Here is a 20,297-nt window from a genome sequence, read left to right on the forward strand (position 1 = left end):
CACTGCTAAAAATTGACTTTGCATACTTAAACAGCATATTTAAGAAACAACTTTGGTGCTTTCTCTCTTTTGGGGAGAGTATTTAAAGAAATCTTTATTATTTTAGACTTCTTAAATAAAATTTCAAAATGCTTGGATTTTGGTCACTTAATGTCAAGTAACCAAGAGAATTTGTGAATTTAAAATCCCAATAATAATGTTCTGATTCTAGCAATTTCTAATGAAGAATATTATAGATTATTTTAAGCAAATAGAAGTATTTTTATGAATCTAACAGGATTTCTAGACTGTTTTTCACTCGATGCTTACAATCCTGTGTCTCATCTGTCTTTCAAGAAGAATACTACCACTAAGAGAAAAATGCTATAGAAAAATCAAAGACAATTATAACTTCCGACAGTAGGGTTAATTTTCAGTGCATGCTATCAAAGCATCCAAAACAATGAAGAGATTAAATAACATAATAACAGATTTCTAAGATATGGAAGGTCAGATACCATATTTTGAAGGTAAGTTTTAAAATCAATTTCCTAATCAGAAACTAACTGAATCCCTAGTTCTTGAGACAGCTTCCTGAGGGAAGGGCCAGTGTATCAATACACTCTGTGTCTCCAAAACCTAATACAAAATATAGTGCATGGTATGCCTTAGGCATGCAGTTACTATATATTTGAATAAGCATAAATAATTTCAGAAGAACAGATCTGTACTCACAAATTATAATTTCTGAAAATAAGTTGTATCATGGCATATAATTTTTAAACGGAATGATGTTCTTCTTAGAAAGTATCAATATGTAAATTTGTGTTTTGGTATTGTTAACAGGGAATATTCATAAACACAAAATATATATGAACATTACAAAGTCAAACTACTTTTAAACCAGGGGTGGGGTAACTTTTTTTCCTATTACAAAGCCATATACTAAAGGGTAGGAAAAAAATCTATACTTAGTCACCTAAATAAAAATTTACATTCAAGGGACACAGTGAGGGTTAGATGTTTCATTTACAATTTTAAATGAATAAAATCATTTAAGATGCTCAATACATAATCTAAAAAGCTTTTTCCTATTCACATCACATCATGTAAGATAAAGTAAAAGAACAGGGTAAGAAAGGAGATAGCAAAAAGGACAAAAAAAAGAACAGGAAACAGAGACATAGAAAGACATATTAAAGACTAAAGGGAGACTAGAGTAATGAAAATTGTCTAAAACTGAGAATGTTGATGATTGTACAACTAAGTGAGGATAATGTGAAACAAGGGTTGTTGACTTTGAACATTATACATAAAGCCCAATGGATGAAGGTGGCCAAAGGATATACTGACTAAGTAGAATGGTAAAGGGTAGTAAATACCTAAGATTGAATATTGTGTAGCTACAGAAAGGAACTAAGCCATGAGGCATGCAAAAACGTGAATGAACCTGGGGGACATTATGTGATGCAAAATGAGCCATAAACAAGAGAAAAAAAATTGCATGGTCTCTTTTAAAAAAAGAATTTTAAAGTAAAAAAATTGGGACCTAGATTCTAAGCTCTTATAGCAGCCACATTTAGTCGGGGGCTGTAAATGTTATGTCTAGCTTTTGAAATTCTGTGCTATATATGAATAAGCAGGTATTTCTCTGAAACTCTGGGCATCTGTGTGACATTTAAGACTCAGAGGTGGAGTTCTGCAGCTCTGAAAGTCAGCATTGTCACATACAGAAAAACTGTTAAAGAAACTGAAAAAGAGATCAGGCTTCAATTAGAGATAAGAACGAAGCCAATCAGGCTGGAACTAAGGTAAATCAGAATACAGGGGTAAGAAGGACACTGTATTTTAGAAATTCACCTATTGTATGAGATCAAAGGAATAGAGGTTTATTTTGCCCCAAACCTAAATTTTCTGTAGCACATAATATAACTCAACCCATCTGAATAGCTCATTTAAACAACATGAACACATAGAGCCCAGAATGGGAATGTGCTTGTAATTCTGTACCTCTTAATATAAAGCCTAGATATATCCCAAAGTATGTTGAGCAGATAATAAGAAGTATTGGCAAAGGCCCTCAAGGGATAAGAGAAAAAATATGAGACTACAAAGCTTTACCACCAGGGAAAACCCTGATACTGTCTCAAACACTCAGGACTCCCAAAACAGTGAGCCATGCCCTCGATCTTGAGGCTTGTTCTTCTGAAGCTTATTTCTATAAGAAGCTAAGCCTACCTATAGTTATGCCTAAGAGTTACTTATAGAAAACATCTTAAGTTGCTCAGATGTGGCCTCTCTCTCTCTAAGCCCAATTCTGCAAGTAAAATCATTACCCCCCCAGGTGGGACATGACATCCAGGCATGAAAGTTGCCCTGACAACATGGGACATGAATCCCAAGGATGAGCCGGGCCCTGGCATTGTGGAATCGACAATGCCTTCCTGACCAAAAGGGGGAAAAGAAATGTACCAAAATAAAGTATCAGTGGCTGACAGAGTTCAATTAGAGTTAAAAGGTTATTCTGGAGGTCAATCTAACAAGCTTCAGCTAGTTATTTCTATTTACCATGGTTTGCCAAAACCCATCCAAATTCCTGTCAATCCTAAAGAATACCTAGGACTCTTGAGATTTTACAAAGGTTTCATGCACAAAGATTGCTTTCCAGAAACCAACAACCTGCAGGTGGGTTCCTAAGGCCAGGTAAATCCTGAAACCCAGAGGGGCCAGCTTCTCCAAGAACATCATCTAGATTCATCCCCCCCTCCCATATTATGGACACCCTTTTCAAATACAAAAAAAATTAGAATGGGCATAGTCCAAATACCCCTAAAGAGCAGGAGAAGACTCAAAGGAGAAGAAGGATTTATAACAGAGAAGATAGGATTTAACACACGAGTATGACTGCTGAATCATTATACTGACATTTCCTTTAGTCTCCAGTGTCTTGGAGCAGCTGGGGGGAAGAAACAAGAATTGTGGACTGTAACCCATACCAAACTCTGAAATCTGTTCTATAACTACTTGTTGCAATGAACTTTGGAATTTATTGCCTTTTGTATATATATATTACATTTCACAATTTAAAAAAACATTAAAAATAAAAATAAAAGTATTTCTGAGTGTATGAGGAGGCTCTTCAAATCTCAGGGAGGAATGAAGGATAATGCACTAATCATGTGCTATATCAGAGAGATGATTCATAAAATATTTATCCTAAAACAGGGGGGGAAAAGAATAAAGGGAGAAAGAAAAATTAAAGTGAAGAAAAGAAAGCATAGGGAGGGGGCTGGTACATAGATGTAAGGACCAAGAGAGAGGAAAAAATAAAGAGGACAGAACATTTAGATGAAGAAAAAGAACTAACCCTCTGGAAGGGTCAACAGAAAAAGACTCACTCACAAGGAAACAAACTCAAGAGATAGAGGAACATGAAAGAGAAGAAACTGAAGGAGAGAATTCCTAAAGAAATCCCAGGATCGTGCAGCTGTTCCATGTGCTCTGCTCCAGGCAAAGGACACCATCCCACCTGGCATCATTGTCCAGCCCAGAGAAATCACAAGTCTCTAGTAATTTCCCCAGTTTTCCATGCTAGTTACTTAAACTTTAAAATTTTATTTTTTAAATGGGGAAAGAGAGTAATTTTAAAATGGCATTCTGAGTATTTCAAGTGTGAATGATGGGCAAACATCTTTTAAATTTGGAGATTCTGGTAAACATATAGTTACACCAGAACACTCTCTAAAACTTCAAAACCAGCTGACCTTATTCTTCAAGCTATTAAGTCTCATTTGAAGGGGGGAAAATTCAACTTCCCCAAGTGGAGAATTCTTGATATTCTCACAAGCAGTGGGGACAACCAAAGCAATAGGCTGAACCCCCAATCTTGGGGTTTATTCATATGAACTTAACCCCGCAAAGGATAGGTTAAGCCTACTTAAAATTAGGCCTAAGAGTCACCTCCAAGAGAACCTCTTTTGTTGCTCAAATGTGGCCTCTTGTGGCCTCTCTCTCAGCCAACATGACAAGCAAACTCACTGCCCTCCACCTCTACGTGGGACATGACTCCAAGGGGTGTGGACCTTCCTGGCATCGTGGGACAGAAATCCTAGAATGAGCTGGGACTCAGCATCAAGGGATTGAGAAAACCTTCTCAACCAAAAGGGGGAAGAGCGAAATGAGACAAAATAAAGTGTCAATGCCTGAGAGATTCCAAACAGAGTCAAGAGGTTATCCTGGAGGCTATTCTTATGCATTAAAGAGATATCACCTTTTTAATTAAGGTGTAATGGAGAGGCTGGAGGGAACTGCCTGAAAATGTAGAGCTGTGTTCCAGTAGCCATGGTTCCTGAAGATGATTGTATAATGATACAGCTTTCACAATGTGACCGTGTGATTGTGAAAACCTTGTATCTGATGCTTCTTTTATCTACCTTATGGACAGATGAGTAAAACATATGGATTAAAAATAAATAAATAATAGGGGGAACAAATGTTAAAATAAATTTAGTAGATTGAAATGCTGGCGATCAATGAAAGGGTAAGGAGTATGGTATGTATGAACTTTTTTCTGTTTTCTTTATTTCTTTTTCTGAATTGCTACAAATGTTCTAAAAAATGGTCATGATAATGAATATATGCGATGATACTATGAATTACTGATTATATATGTAGAATGGAATGATAATATGGTAAGAATGTTTGTGTTTGTTATGCTTAAACATTTTTTTAATTAAAAAAAAAAACTTAAAATGGTGTAATTATAACCCATACCAAGCTCTAAAATCTGTTCTACAACTAATTGTTATGGTATGCTTTGAAATTTATTGCTTTTTAGAATATGTGTTATTTTTCATACACACACACACACACACACACACACACACACAAATTTATATATATACTTCTTTTAGCCTCCAGGGTTTTGGGACAGCTAGAAGGAAAAATCAGAAATGGTGGTATGGTAACCCATAACAAATTCTGAAATACCTACTTACTGAAGTGTACTTTGAAAATATTTGCTTTTCTTTCTTTTCTTTGTATATATGTTGTACTTAACAATAAAAATGTTTAAAAAATGAGAAAAAACATAAAACAAAAAAAATAAAAAAGAAAGTCTCATTCTATTTCATGTTTCTGGGTTGTAGGTTTTGGTTTGCTTGTTTTTAAATTTAAATTATAGTTGCAGCTCATTTTGGTCTAGTGGAAATAACAGATATTAAGAAACAAAATCATTAAAACCTGAGAAACAGAGGTCACATTTCAATTAACCATAACACACATTTCTTGTATTCTCTTCTTCTGTTGACCTGCATTCCTAATTCATTCCACTTGAACTTTTTACAGACAAAATACCCAATGCTGAGATTTCTGATGTTAGATGTAATGTAATAAAATAGTCCTCAACTTACTTATCTGCTTTCCTGGAGCACAAACCATCAGAACTTCAAGCCATTACTCCGATTCTATACCAATGCTTTATCTATGTTATGCAGAATCATCAAAGAAAAGAAAAAAAATTACTTGATCTCCTAGGAATCTTTTAAAACTAACTCACAAATATTCAGTTTTGAAATAGGCTTGTAATTTAGGTATCTTTACTCAGTCCACTAAAGGTTAGATCAAATTGACCTAATAAATGTAGTCTCTGCTTTCTCCCATCTCTTAAGGATAATTTCATTTCAATATACACAAATTGGGGAGATATACAAATCGCCTACTTTGATCAAATTAATAAAATGTAAGAAAATGTGATTTCTGTTTGCTGCACTATCATCTATCAAGGATTGAATTCACTCACTAATACTTGCTTTGTAGGAAACAGAGGACTATAAAACCATGTGCATGTGCTTGGTGAGTGCATATTCATCTATTTAATAAACTGGTTGTTTTCAATCCAAAGTTTAAAACTTTAGGCATTATCAAGTCTCTCCTTTCTTCACTTTCAACAATGAAATTCTAAACTTTAGGCTCAAAAGCCACATTCTGATCTATTTTCAAGAAGTTAACATCTTTCTTAAGGTCTGCTGTACTATTCCCTTGAAGACTTTTATCGTCATATTGTGTTTAAAATCAATACACGTAAATGACAACATCTCTTGCCATCTGTCCAAGGGACTGGATGAACTTAAGTCAAGAACTACTATATGTGAATTTTATGTCAGAGGTACAGCATTCCTTATACAACCTGATTAGCCTTTATTGAAGTTATCAAAAATGTACTATGTGCAAACCTTTCAAAGTATTGACACAAAATTCAACCTCATACTTTGAGAAGCATACTAAATTAGATGTGACAGGATATGAGTATGATCTTTTTTTAAGTTAAAAATAAAATTTTGGAGTACTAGTTACAAAAAGAGAACTTATAAACTTAGCAGCTAAGGGAATCATACAATAACTTCGAGATTTATCTTTTTGAAAATTCCTGGGTCATTCACAGAAAAAGCAGCAATAACAAATTATCTTCTCTTTTCAGTAACTACAGTCTAATATGCTCAGACATCTCAAAGGAGCACAGAGTGTCAGGCTGAGCCACCTTACAGAGCTGAAAAGGAAAGACAAGCACACACTGGACAGAAGAACTAAAAGACAGAACTTTCAAACACTTGGGCAAGGAGATACCATCCATTTCCTACATAGTTTGTGCTGAGTTTTTAGCAATTGGAAACAGTACTATGATAGCTTCACGACCTTCCATAGCTTATAATTAGAACTTAAAAAAAAAAAAAAAAGCTTAGTCTGACATTTGGACAGACAGAGAAGAGAAGGAATATACAGGGGAAAAGTTACAGAATTCTAAGTCAAAACTAACATCCATGTGTTCATTTACCTTCTTATTTAACCAGTGCCAGAGCTAGAGGATATGGGGGTAAGGTGAGAAAGAGAAGATAAGAACAGTGGAATATCATTAGAGAATGCAATAACGGCATGAAAAGAAAAGAAGAGACGTTCACCAAGATTATGAGAAGAAAATTATTCCAAAGGAGAAACTACTAAAAAAATAAAAAAGATGTAATGCAAAAAGTTTTTAAAATCAAGAGAATACAGTATTTCCTAAAATACACAATGACAGAAATTTTGAAATGATGGTAATTTCTTGATAATTTAACAATTTTAAAAATACATAAAATAACCCAGGTTCTTGTAGGCTTAGTCACACCAAATTCTGAAAATCAGAGTAATAACTGTTATGATTCTTTCACAAATCATGGACCAAAAGGATTTTATTTTAGTCCCTGTGTAAACTAATTCACATTCAAATACTCAATTTTCATTGAATTATGCAGCTGCAGGTTTACAATATCAGTTACGTTACATTTTTTTAAAAAGTAAAACATTTCAGTGTTCATTTGGAACATGAGCAACCTGGCCTAAAGCAGACAATTCTGCTAATATTTAGTGCATTTTCTTCCATCCCAATTGTTAGACATTTTCTACTGCATATACTATCTTGTTCTTTCTTCACAAATGTTACTCATCTGATTTTCAAAATATTTAGCACTGTAATAACTTTATTTTTCTAATACATAATTTAAAAATAAGCAAACATAGAATCTAAGGCAATATTAGTAATACAAAAAGCATTAAAAAGTATAATTTCTGTGCAACTATAAAAATGTTCTTTGCAGGATTTCCCCTAAAGTACATTCCCATGTATGTTTAGATATCCATCTCCTGTAGATGGATCATTTCAGAAACACTGGTCCAACAAGTTAAAAATTTAACAGAAACACGAAGAACAGATTTCTTTCCCAAAGCAGCAGCCCAAATACACTGCTAAACTACAAAGAATATAATTTTGGCAACAATTAAAATTAACAAATATTCACTTTGTGACAGCCACTTATTCTGACATGTATTGTTATATATGGTAAAAAAAAAAATGCTAGTTTTATTCATTTTACTCTTTCTTAAGAAAGATAGACTACCATATAAATTAGTACTAAATGGCATATTTTTACAAGGCTGTCTCTATAACAAATATTTTTTGATACACCCAGAATTTCAGAATGATACAACTGTGGAGTTTTCCTAACTGAATGAATGGTTCCAAGTACAAGCACATGGAAATGCTGAAAGTAGGTTTTGGTTTTTGTCATTTTTAGGTGATAAGACAAAAAGAAGTTGAATAAGAGTTCCTCTCTTTAGTTTGGATTGCTAAATCTACTCTAGCTTAATAAAGCTTCACACCAATACCACAGTGATGTGATGACTTGAAATGTGTGAGAAGTCTCAGATTCTTTTTTATTTAAAAAGTTGAAAAAGTAAATAAAGATACAAAACAGGCAATTCACAAAAGAAAAATATGAAGTCAATAAGCAGTTAAATATGAGCAGCTAATAAGCATTCTTAATTTTTAATTTTTTAAATTTTCCAATTAAAACAATATTGAGATACCTCTTTTTACCCAAAATGAAAAGGCCCATTTTAAATTATAATAACCAGTATTGGCAAGAGCTCAGGGAAATGAGCATTCTCATATGTTGCACTGGTGAAAATTCTCATTATCTCTTCTGGAAGACAGTCAGATAATATATAAAAAAAACTATCATGTCCATCTCCCTTGACATGGCAACATTATTTTTATTAAGGATGAATATAAGGATTTACTTCCCTCCTCCTCACAGTTACTATTCTCATTTCGTATCTACACTGCTTTCTTATAACAATATTCTGAGCCTTAAGTCATGGATGGACCTATTCAAGGAAGTAATTACTAGCCTTTGTGATGAAGTCCAACTTGCTTGGCATGGCACCCAAAAAGACCTTCTGGTCGCAGACTCTCCTACCTCTCCCAGCAGCCTCGGCTCCCACCACTCGCCATTTTCACATATTCCAACCCTATCCATCAACTCAGTGCTCCCTAAGAAGGCTCCCTGTGTGCTCTGGAAGTCTCTGTGCCTTTGCCCTGTTCCAGCTACCTGCTCTTCTTGCCATATCTGCCTAAGTGACTCCTCTGTGAGCTTCCAAAATTTGCTCTGGCTTCACCTCCTCTGCAAAGCTGTCTTTCTCCTACCACTTCACCTTCTATCAACAGTTAATCATCTCTTGTTCAATTCTATTGCTATATCCTGTACACGCTTTTGCTACTCAACTTATAATAACAGCAAACATTTATGTGGCGCTTTCTGTATACGAAGTGCTGATCTAAGAATTTTACACATGTTAACCTATTTAACCCTCACAACCAGTCTGTGAAGTAGGTGCTATTATACCTATTTTACTGACAAGGAAACCTATGCACAGAAAGGTTACAAAACTTGTCCCAGGTCACACAGCTAGTAAGTGGCAAAACTGGGATCTAGATTCAAAGTCCATGCTCTTAACTACTAAGTGTCTGGTTAGCTGCATCTAAATTTTGCTGAATTGCTTTCCCACTAAACAACTGAGCATCTGTATCTGGTTTTCCCTGATTGATATGATTTTTCCCAGGAACTAACACAATATCGGGAAATGTCAATAATCTTCACTGAACTAAACAGAGCCACTACCCTGGTTATATGACTTTAGGCAAGTCTCTCATCTCTCTGGATTTCAATTTGGGCCTATAAAATGAGGAACCTGAATTATGTGTTCCAAAAAAGCCCTTTCTCCAATTATTTGAGTAAAAAAAAAAAAAACCTTACTACTTATTTAAACTAAATTCATTCTATCCTTATGCAAACCGTAATTCCAAACTTGAAAATTTCATCATAGAATTCGATCTCAAATGTGTTACAACAATATACTATAAATTTCATTTACCGTGAAATGGAATATTTCAAACCAGAAGATATATAAACCCCAATAAAATAGCCCAAGCTCTCAAAATACAATACCTTGCTATCAACTTTTAATAAGAATTTTCCCAGCCCGACAACTGGCCATGGTGCAAGCGCTTCCTGCCGCTCCTTCAAGAAGTGCTCTATCCCCTGCCACCACACGTGACAGCGCGTCTCCAGGAAATTCACAACTCCAAAGTGAATAATGAGCTTTTTGAGGACCCAGACTATAAAGACAAAGACACACATAAATGAAATGCAGACTAGGAATTTATAACATGAAAGGGTCTCTTAATGTCACATAACCTCTCTAAAACAATGAAGTCATATTAAAATAAACATCAATGTGAAAAAAAAAGGAGTGGGGGAGGGGGGGCAAGAGAAGATCATAATTAACCTGACAAGGACCTGCAATAGGCACTGGCAGCAGCTGCACGATCCACAGGTTCAGCCAGATCTGCACAACTATGAAGGCCCAAACGAGAGACACAAAGTAGATATCGCTGGTTTTCTTCTTTCTAAGAAATGTTCCAATTTCAGGCCTTTGTCTACCCAGAGTGGGCGAAGGGGTGGAGGCTGAGGAAGAGGAGGACAAGGCTGGAGGGGGTCCTCCACTGTCCATGGTTTCTAGAGAGGGAAAGGAATTACAAAAAAAAAAAGCAAACATCCTATTAATCCACGTTACTAATAAGTAGTAAGAACAGTTTACTAGGCTACCTATTGTCCCTATGTTAAGCCTTCAAAATGTATTCTGATAATACGTATAGTATGCTTGCATTGGGCTAAAAAAAAAAAAAAAAAAGATATGTATGCATGCTTGCATATGCACTGGAAAATGTATGGAGAAATAAAATGTTAGCAGTGCTTAAATCTAGGGATAATAAGTTTTGGGGGGCTAGAGCTGGGAAATAGGAAATTCTTTATATACTTTATACCATTCAAGATTTTTATGAGCAGTATGTATGTATTTTTTTAGAAAAAAAATTAAAGAAAAAGACGTGACAAAATAGCTGAAAATTATAATAAGCCTATATTATTCAAACCATGTAAAACATGGAATTGTAGGAATAATATTCCTACAATTCATATATTTAAAAATTCTTCCTTTTAATAGAGCTTTATATTTACATGTATTTATATATAAATTTCTAACACAATATGTCTTTTCTGTCATTTCACTTAAAATAGAATCAACTGCTATTATATGAAGAACCCAGGACTTTCAAACATGTCTTTTCTTTGAATGAGATACCAAAAAATGACAGATTGTTGGGGGTGAGGAATTATTTCACATAAGGCACTATTTTCTAATAATGAAATGCTATGTTACATTTTATCATAGGGTTATATTATTTTATTTCCTGGTTGTATCAAGAGGTGTCATACATCAGAATTCACAGCTCTTAAGGCAATTATTACTTGGGAAACACTATGATGATGGCAATGAATAAGTTCCTAAAATAACATTTGCCTTCCAAAATAGAAAACATTTTTAATTGCAAAAATACCTATTTCAGAAAGTCTAGAACAAAGAAGAAGAAAGAAGAACACTCCCTAATTCCCCACAGTTTTTAGAAACAATTGATTTACATGGCTGTATCACGTTCTAACTACCCTTATTCATTTTCTCCCTTCACGTGAATGCCAGCTCTATGACAGCTAAGAGGTTGTCTGTCTTGCTCTCACTCCACTGGATTCCTAGCACATCGAATAGTACCTGACATACAGTAGATGCTCACTAAATACCAGTTGAATGAATTCCCTGTTATTTTATAATTTTCATAAGTGACCACATAATTGCCCTATGAATGTATGTTATCTTGGACTTAATGTTTCTTTTAATGTTAAATGTTTCTTATAAATGTGAATAAATTTTTACTACTGATATCATTAGCATCATGGCATGCACCAGACCACCTCACCAGGGCTAACATTCTACCCTGAGGTTTGGGGTTGAAGCCCAATCTCCTTATGTTACATCTCTGTCTGACTTCAGTGACTGTGGCACAGATATGTGGAACAATAATAAGTACATAACCAAAACAGCATCCCTATACAACTATAGAAACACGATTCAGCGTACAATAAAAATATGTCTTCTTACTATCGTAAATGCCATACACTTGGTTGGCCCATTCTTTCAAGACTTTTCTAAAGTCATTTCTTTGAGAAGTACTCAACAGAAATACTTCTTAACTTCAATTACCTCTAGCACTAATAGATCTCTCAGCAAAGATGGGGATGCTCTATTATATTCCTAAACTCTGCATATATGGCTCTAAAGCAGGTATAAATCTACCTGCTGCAGTCTCACGGGAACTGCCAACTCCTCTTCGGACAGACCATACTGAACAATGACTGCAGAAGAACCAGAAGGGCCAGCTTTGGGGAAATAATCAAAATACAAAAAGGATGAAGCACGCAAGTCCAAATTTTTAGAAGAAAAGCAAGAAATGCCAGAGAAATGGGTAACTAGAAGATAAATAAGAAAAGTAAAAAACAGAATTAGGGAAAGAGAACAACAACAAAATGCTAACATGAGTAACACGAAGAGTTAAAGCAAAATAAACAATGGAGGAAAATTGACAGTAGTTATAAAAAAAAAAAAGACATGGAAAATAGGAAACCAAGATAAGACGAAGGAAAATAGGAAACCAAGATAAGACGAAAGAAAATCGGGGAAGAAAATGTAGAACAGGTAAACGGAACACCAAGAAAAGGAAAACAATATGATACTGAGAAAGAACACCAAAAGAATGTGAAAAGCATTAAAAAAAGGGGGGTGAGATGAAATGGAGGTAGCAAGGTCCAAAATAAGGTAAATAAATTCAATATATGAAAAAAATGACACATGAAAATAAAGATGAAGGGAAAAGGTGTAAAAATATAAATCAGAGAAAAATGCAAAGGACCAGCAAGAATAAGTTTGCATTTTGTGATGCCAAAATCCTTCTTAACTTTACATTCTATTCATATTTCACTTTCCAGAATAACTCTGAACATTCCTACAGAGTGTCAGTCACCTGTAGGCTGCGCCGAGGGCTGGTCTTCGCTGCTAGAGTCATACCCAGTGATAGAGATGGCCAAGTTCGCTAGAGTGGAAGCCGCCATGGAGATGACTTGGCCTGGTAACTCTGCTCCTTGGAAAATAAGCACACATTTTTAAAACTTCTAAAGTAAACAAAGCGGAAAATAATTGTTGTAGATTAAAACACAGTCCTAAGTTTTCCACAGCAATAAAGGAAAGTGGTTATTACTGACACACAAGACAAGTAGTTCTCGAAAGGAAAATGCTTAAAAATCAACAGGAAAGCTTGCTAAAAATGCAGGTTCCCAGGCCTTATCTACAGAAAATGTGATTAAGTTTGCCTTTACTCCCTAAATATCTCTCTAATTTGGAAACTCTGCATTGATAGGTATGGCAGATACTGGATATATAAATATGGAGTGTTGCAAAATCCACCACTGGCAGATTCAACAGGATATCATCACCTTGTTTCATGTCTCTAGGTCTAGTTTCTAATGGGTAGTACACCAAGGTTAATAATTTGAGCTAGACTCAAAATAAAATATCTACTGGCAAATAAGGTCTGTCTGTAATGCTCAGCCTATAACCTGCTACAGCAGCCAGTGCAGATTAGCTCACATGTTACCAGGTACTGCATGCTCTCCTGCACACAACAGGCTGGAGAGTTAAATGCTATATATCTTGGACTCTCTTGCAGCTAAAGTCCCAATGTAATACAGTTCTACCAAGCAGGTACATCTGCGAAAGATTTGGAAGACCAAAGTGATTCACTGTAACATAACAGCCATATAGCTCTCATGTCAAGCGCAGTCAAGGAGGTATGTTTTTTCCTCCAGCAACTATAGCAAGGCTTTCAGAGGTTCTACTGTCTGATCCTTCTGTCTGTGTAGGATCCAACCTTGGTCCTCTGGCCTTGCAAAAAAAATGCTATGTACTAACCCATAACTCTTTCTTTTGAAACTTGTTTAAAGTGGATCCTACCGTCCACAACTAAGAACATGTACCATTCCCAGGCACTAAATCATAAACCCTCACTCACAGAGGTGGGGCCTTACTTTTGGTAGGTCAATATTCAATGTGACAACAGAGAACTCTGATCAAAGCAGATTGGGTCTGGTTAGTACTTGGACAGGAGGCAGCTGCATTTTGACTTATATTTGTAAACTCCCACTAAGCATTCATTCACCAAAGGACTAGGCTCTATGCTGACATGAGCTTCAGAGACCCTGTTCTCAAGCTCAGTCTAATAACTCAACTGGCAGTTATAATTTACTGTGTTAAGAGCTAACATAAAAGAAATAGAATGTCAGGGGTACACAATAGATGGAAATCTAATCCATGCTGGGAGGTCAGGGAAGAGCTGCCAGAGGAGCTATCTGATCAGAATGTTGAAAAATGCCATCCCTTAAATCCTTTAAAACAAAGTTACTCAGATAAAGAAATAAGCTGGTCTTGGGGAGGAAGAGAGGCTGGGTGTTGAAGGGCAGGGGCACAAAACTGTTTCAAGAAGACAAACAAGCAGGTCTAAAGACATAGAGGCAAAAAAAACACAAAAAAACAGAGTGTGGAGGTCAGCTGAAAGATGGCGGCTTAGTAAGACGCGCGGATCTTAGTTTCTTCTCCAGGACACCTACTAGGGGAGTGGAAACGATACAGAAAGCGCCCAAAGCCACAACAGAGATAAAAAAGACAGCGTACCCCATCCTGGAACGGCTGGCTGGCTGACAGAAGCAGCTCGGGTGAGATCGCCGAGGTGCACGGGCCTTACCGGGCGGGGTGGCAAGCGGCCGGAGTTACTCCCTTCCCCCTTCCCGGGCCGGCTGGGAGAATTGGAGAGGCGGTCCCCTGAAACCAAGGCGGCTGGCGCCCACACCACGCGCAGCCCCCGGACCAACTGAGAGAATTGGATCGGAAACCCCCAGGCCGCGGAGAACGGTGACGGGTGGGGGAGGCCCCTTCCAAACCCGTGACTCCCGGGGAACGTGCACTCTCTCGGGCGGGCCGCTGCCACTGGCGCCCTCCCGCCACGCTTGTTGCCCAGGGCCAACTAGGAAATTCGGACGGGCTCTTTCCCTGGCTGCGGCGACCAGCAACCCTCCCTGCGTTCGGACCCCAGGCCGGCTCAAGCCGCTTCGGCTAGCGAACCCCCAGGACGGTGAGAGTTTTCCAAAGTTTAAGGTCCCACAGCACCTTTTACTGGAGGAACCCGCAGACAAACGTGTGCCACGAGCGCCACCTACTGGGCAGGATAAGAAAAACAGAACCCAGAGATTTCACAGAAAAATCTTCCAAACTTTTGGATCCAATACCCAAGGAAATCTGTCTAAATGCGCAGACGCCAACAGAAGATAATGGATCACGCTCAAATAATTGAAAATATGGCCCAGTCAAAGGAACAAACCAATAGTTCAAATGAGATACAGGAGCTGAGACAACTAATGCTAAATATACGAACAGAAATGGAAAACCTCTTCAAAAACGAAATCGATAAATTGAGGGAGGACATGAAGAAGACATGGGCTGAACATAAAGAAGAAATAGAAAAACTGAAAAAGCAAATCACAGAACTTATGGAAGTGAAGGACAAAGTAGAAAAGATAGAAAAAACAATGGATACCTACAATGATAGATTCACAGAGACAGAAGATAGAATTAGTGATTTGGAGGATGGAACATCTGAATTCCAAAAACAAACAGAAACTATTGGGAAAAGAATGGAAAAATTTAAACAGGATATCAGGGAACTCAAGGACAATATGAACCGCACAAATATACGTGTTGTGGGTGTCCCAGAAGGAGAAGAGAAGGGAAAAGGAGGAGAAAAACTAATGGAAGAAATTTTCACTGAAAATTTCCCAACTCTTATGAAAGACCTAAATTTACAGATCCAAGAAGTGCAGCACACCCCAAAGAGATTAGACCCAAATAGGCGTTCTCCAAGACACTTACTAGTTAGAATGTCAGAGGTCAAAGAGAAAGAGAGGATCTTGAAAGCAGCAAGAGAAAAACAATCCATCACATACAAGGGAAACCCAATAAGACTATGTGTAGATTTCTCAGCAGAAACCATGGAGGCTAGAAGACAGTGGGATGATATATTTAAAATACTAAAAGAGGAAAACTGCCAACCAAGACTCCTATATCCAGCAAAATTGTCCTTCAAAAATGAGGGAGAAATTAAAACATTCTCAGACAAAAAGTCACTGAGAGAATTTGTGACCAAGAGACCAGCTGTGCAAGAAATACTAAAGGGAGCACTAGAGTCAGAACCAAAAAGACAGAAGAGAGAGGTATGGAGAAGAGTGTAGAAAGAAGGAAAGTCAGATATGATATATATATAATACAAAAGGCAAAATGGCAGAGGAAAATATTATCCAAACAGTAATAACACTAAATGTTAATGGATTGAATTCCCCAATCAAAAGACATAGATTGGCAGAATGGATTAAAAAACAGGATCCTTCTATATGCTGTCTACAGGAAACACATCTTAGACCCAAAGATAAACATAGGTTGAAAGTGAAAGGTTGGGAAAAGATATTTCATGCAAATAACAACCAGAAAATAGCAGGAGTGGCTATACTAATATCCAACAAGTTAGACTTCAAATGTAAAACAGTTAGAAGAGACAAAGAAGGACACTATATACTAATAAAAGGAACAATTAAACAAGAAGACATAACAATCATAAATATTTATGCACCGAACCAGAATGACCCAAAATACGTGAGGAATACACTGCAAACACTGAAAAGGGAAATAGACACAAATACCATAATAGTTGGAGACTTCAATTCCCCACTCTCATCAATGGACAGAACATCTAGACAGAGGAGATCAATAAAGAAATAGAGAATCTGAATATTACTATAAATGAGCTAGACTTAACAGACATTTATAGGACATTACATCCCACAACAGCAGGATACACCTTTTTCTCAAGTGCTCATGGATCATTCTCAAAGATAGACCATATGCTGGGTCACAAAGCAAGTCTTAACAAATTTAAAAAGATTGAAATCATACACAACACTTTCTCGGATCATAAAGGAATGAAGTTGGAAATCAACAACAGGCAGAATGCCAGAAAAGTCACAAATACCTGGAGGCTCAACAACACACTCTTAAACAACGAGTGGGTCAAAGAAGAAATTACAAGAGAAATTAGTAAATACCTCGAGGCAAATGAAAATGAAAACACAACATATCAAAACTTATGGGATGCAGCAAAGGCAGTGCTAAGAGGGAAATTTATTGCCCTAAATGCCTATATCAGAAAAGAAGAAAAGGCAAAAATGCAGGAATTAACTGTTCAATTGGAAGAACTGGAGAAAGAACAGCAAACTAATCCCAAAGCAAGCAAAAGGAAAGAAATAACAAAGATCAGAGCAGAAATAAATGAAATTGAAAATATGAAAACAGTAGAGAAAATCAATAAGACCAGAAGTTGGTTCTATGAGAAAATCAATAAGATTGATGGGCCCCTATCAAGATTGACAAAAAGAAGAAGAGAGAGGATGCAAATAAATAAGATCAGAAATGGAAGAGGAGACATAACTACTGACCTCACAGAAATAAAGGAGGTAATAACAGGATACTATGAACAACTTTACGCTAATAAATACAACAATTTAGAGGAAATGGACGGGTTCCTGGAAAGACATGAACAACCAACTTTGACTCAAGAAGACATAGATGACCTCAACAAACCAATCACAAGTAAAGAAATTGAATTAGTCATTCAAAAGCTTCCTAAAAAGAAAAGTCCAGGACCAGATGGCTTCACATGTGAATTCTACCAAACGTTCCAGAAAGAATTAGTACCAATTCTCTTCAAACTCTTCAAAAAAATCGAAGTGGAGGGAAAACTACCTAATTCATTCTATGAAACCAACATCACCCTCATACCAAAACCAGGCAAAGATATTACAAAAAAAGAAAACTACAGACCAATCTCTCTAATGAATACAGATGCAAAAATCCTCAATAAAATTCTAGCAAATCGTATCCAACAACACATTAAAAGAATTATACATCATGACCAAGTAGGATTCATCCCAGGTATGCAAGGATGGTTCAACATAAGAAAATCAATTAATGTAATACAGCATATCAACAAATCCAAGCAGAAAAATCACATGATCATCTCAATTGATGCAGAGAAGGCATTCGACAAGATTCAACATCCTTTCCTGTTGAAAACACTTCAAAAGATAGGAATACAAGGGAACTTCCTTAAAATGATAGAGGGAATATATGAAAAACCCACAGCTAATATCATCCTCAATGGGGAAAAATTGAAAACTTTCCCCCTAAGATCAGGAACAAGACAAGGATGTCCACTATCACCACTATTATTCAACATTGTGTTGGAGGTTCTAGCCAGAGCAATTAGACAAGAAAAAGAAATACAAGGCATCAAAATTGGAAAGGAAGAAGTAAAACTATCACTGTTTGCAGACGATATGATACTATACGTCGAAAACCCGGAAAAATCCACAACAAAACTACTAGAGCTAATAAATGAGTACAGCAACGTAGCAGGTTACAAGATCAACATTCAAAAATCTGTAGCATTTCTATACACTAGTAATGAACAAGCTGAGGGGGAAATCAAGAAACGAATCCCATTTACAATTGCAACTAAAAGAATAAAATACCTAGGAATAAATTTAACTAAAGAGACAAAAAACCTATATAAAGAAAACTACAAAAAACTGCTAAAAGAAATCACAGAAGACCTAAATAGATGGAAGGGCATACCGTGTTCATGGATTGGAAGACTAAATATAGTTAAGATGTCAATCCTACCTAAATTGATTTACAGATTCAATGCAATACCAATCAAAATCCCAACAACTTATTTTTCAGAAATAGAAAAACCAATAAGCAAATTTATCTGGAAGGGCAGGGTGCCCCGAATTGCTAAAAACATCTTGAGGAAAAAAAACGAAGCTGGAGGTCTCGCGCTGCCTGACTTTAAGGCATATTATGAAGCCACAGTGGTCAAAACAGCATGGTATTGGCATAAAGATAGATATATCGACCAATGGAATCGAATAGAGTGCTCAGATATAGACCCTCTCATCTATGGACATTTGATCTTTGATAAGGCAGTCAAGCCAACTCACCTGGGACAGAGCAGTCTCTTCAATAAATGGTGCCTAGAGAACTGGATATCCATATGCAAAAGAATGAAAGAAGACCCGTATCTCACACCCTATACAAAAGTTAACTCAAAATGGATCAAAGATCTAAACATTAGGTCTAAGACCATAAAACAGTTAGAGGAAAATGTTGAGAGATATCTTATGGATCTTACAACTGGAGACGGTTTTATGGACCTTAAACCTAAAGCAAGAGCACTGAAGAAGGAAATAAATAAATGGGAACTCCTCAAAATTAAACACTTTTGTGCATCAAAGAACTTCATCAAGAAAGTAGAAAGACAGCCTACACAATGGGAGACAATATTTGGAAATGATATATCAGATAAAGGTCTAGTATCCAGAATTTATAAAGAGATTGTTCATCTCAACAACAAAAAGACAGCCAACCCAATTACAAAATGGGAAAAAGACTTGAACAGACACCTCTCAGAAGAGGAAATACGGATGGCCAAGAGGCACATGAAGAGATGCTCAATGTCCCTGGCCATTAGAGAAATGCCAATCAAAACCACAATGAGATATCATCTCACACCCACCAGAATGGCCATTATCAACAAAACAGAAAAGGACAAGTGCTGGAGAGGATGCGGAGAAAGAGGCACACTTATCCACTGTTGGTGGGAATGTCAAATGGTGCAACCACTGTGGAAGGCAATTTGGCGGTTCCTCAAAAAGCTGAATATAGAATTCCCATACGACCCAGCAATACCATTGCTAGGTATCTACTCAAAGGACTTAAGGGCAAAGACAAAAACGGACATTTTCACACCAATGTTTATAGCAGCATTATTTACAATTGCAAAGAGATGGAAACAGCCAAAATCTCCATCAACAGAAGAGTGGCTAAACAAACTGTGGTATATACATACGATGGAATATTATGCAGCTTTAAGACAAGATAAACTTATGAACCATGTAATAACATGGATGGACCTAGAGAATATTATGCTGAGTGAATCCAGCCAAAAACTAAAGGACAAATACTGTATGGTCCCACTGATGTGAACGGACATTCGAGAATAAACTTGAAATATGTCATTGGTAACAGAGTTCAGCAGGAGTTAGAAACAGGGTAAGACAATGGGTAATTGAAGCTGAAGGGATACAGACTGTGCAACAGGACTAGATACAAAAACTCAAAAATGGACAGCACAATAATACCTAATTGTAAAGTAATCATGTTAAAACACTGAATGAAGCTGCATCTGATCTATAGGTTTTTGTTTTGTTTTGTGTTGTTTTGTTTTGATTTTACTATTATTACTTTTATTTTTTTCTCTATATTAACATTCTATATCTTTTTCGGTTATGTTGCTAGTTCTTCTAAACCAATGCAAATGTACTAAGAAATGATGA

The 20,297-nt window shown here is 36.4% G+C and overlaps 1 protein-coding gene across 4 annotated transcripts in view; it reads right to left on the reverse strand.

Moving 5' to 3' along the window:
* TMEM245 (transmembrane protein 245) overlaps positions 1-20,297 on the reverse strand; it is a 98,558-nt gene that overhangs the window by 51,479 nt on the left and 26,782 nt on the right. For 2 of the 4 annotated variants that reach the window (XM_077141417.1, XM_077141409.1), the window contains exons 4-6: positions 12,767-12,883; positions 10,152-10,370; positions 9,801-9,970 (exon numbers count right to left, since the gene is read on the reverse strand). In XM_077141417.1, the coding sequence (XP_076997532.1) occupies positions 9,801-9,970; positions 10,152-10,370; positions 12,767-12,883 (506 nt within the window). Of the gene's footprint in view, positions 1-6,811; positions 6,836-9,800; positions 9,971-10,151; positions 10,371-12,766; positions 12,884-20,297 lie in introns of all 4 variants that reach the window. The other 2 variants (XM_077141399.1, XM_077141388.1) reach the window with 2 other exon arrangements.

This window comes from Tamandua tetradactyla, chromosome 2 (assembly GCF_023851605.1).
Source record: "Tamandua tetradactyla isolate mTamTet1 chromosome 2, mTamTet1.pri, whole genome shotgun sequence".
NCBI classification, from domain to species: domain Eukaryota; kingdom Metazoa; phylum Chordata; class Mammalia; order Pilosa; family Myrmecophagidae; genus Tamandua; species Tamandua tetradactyla.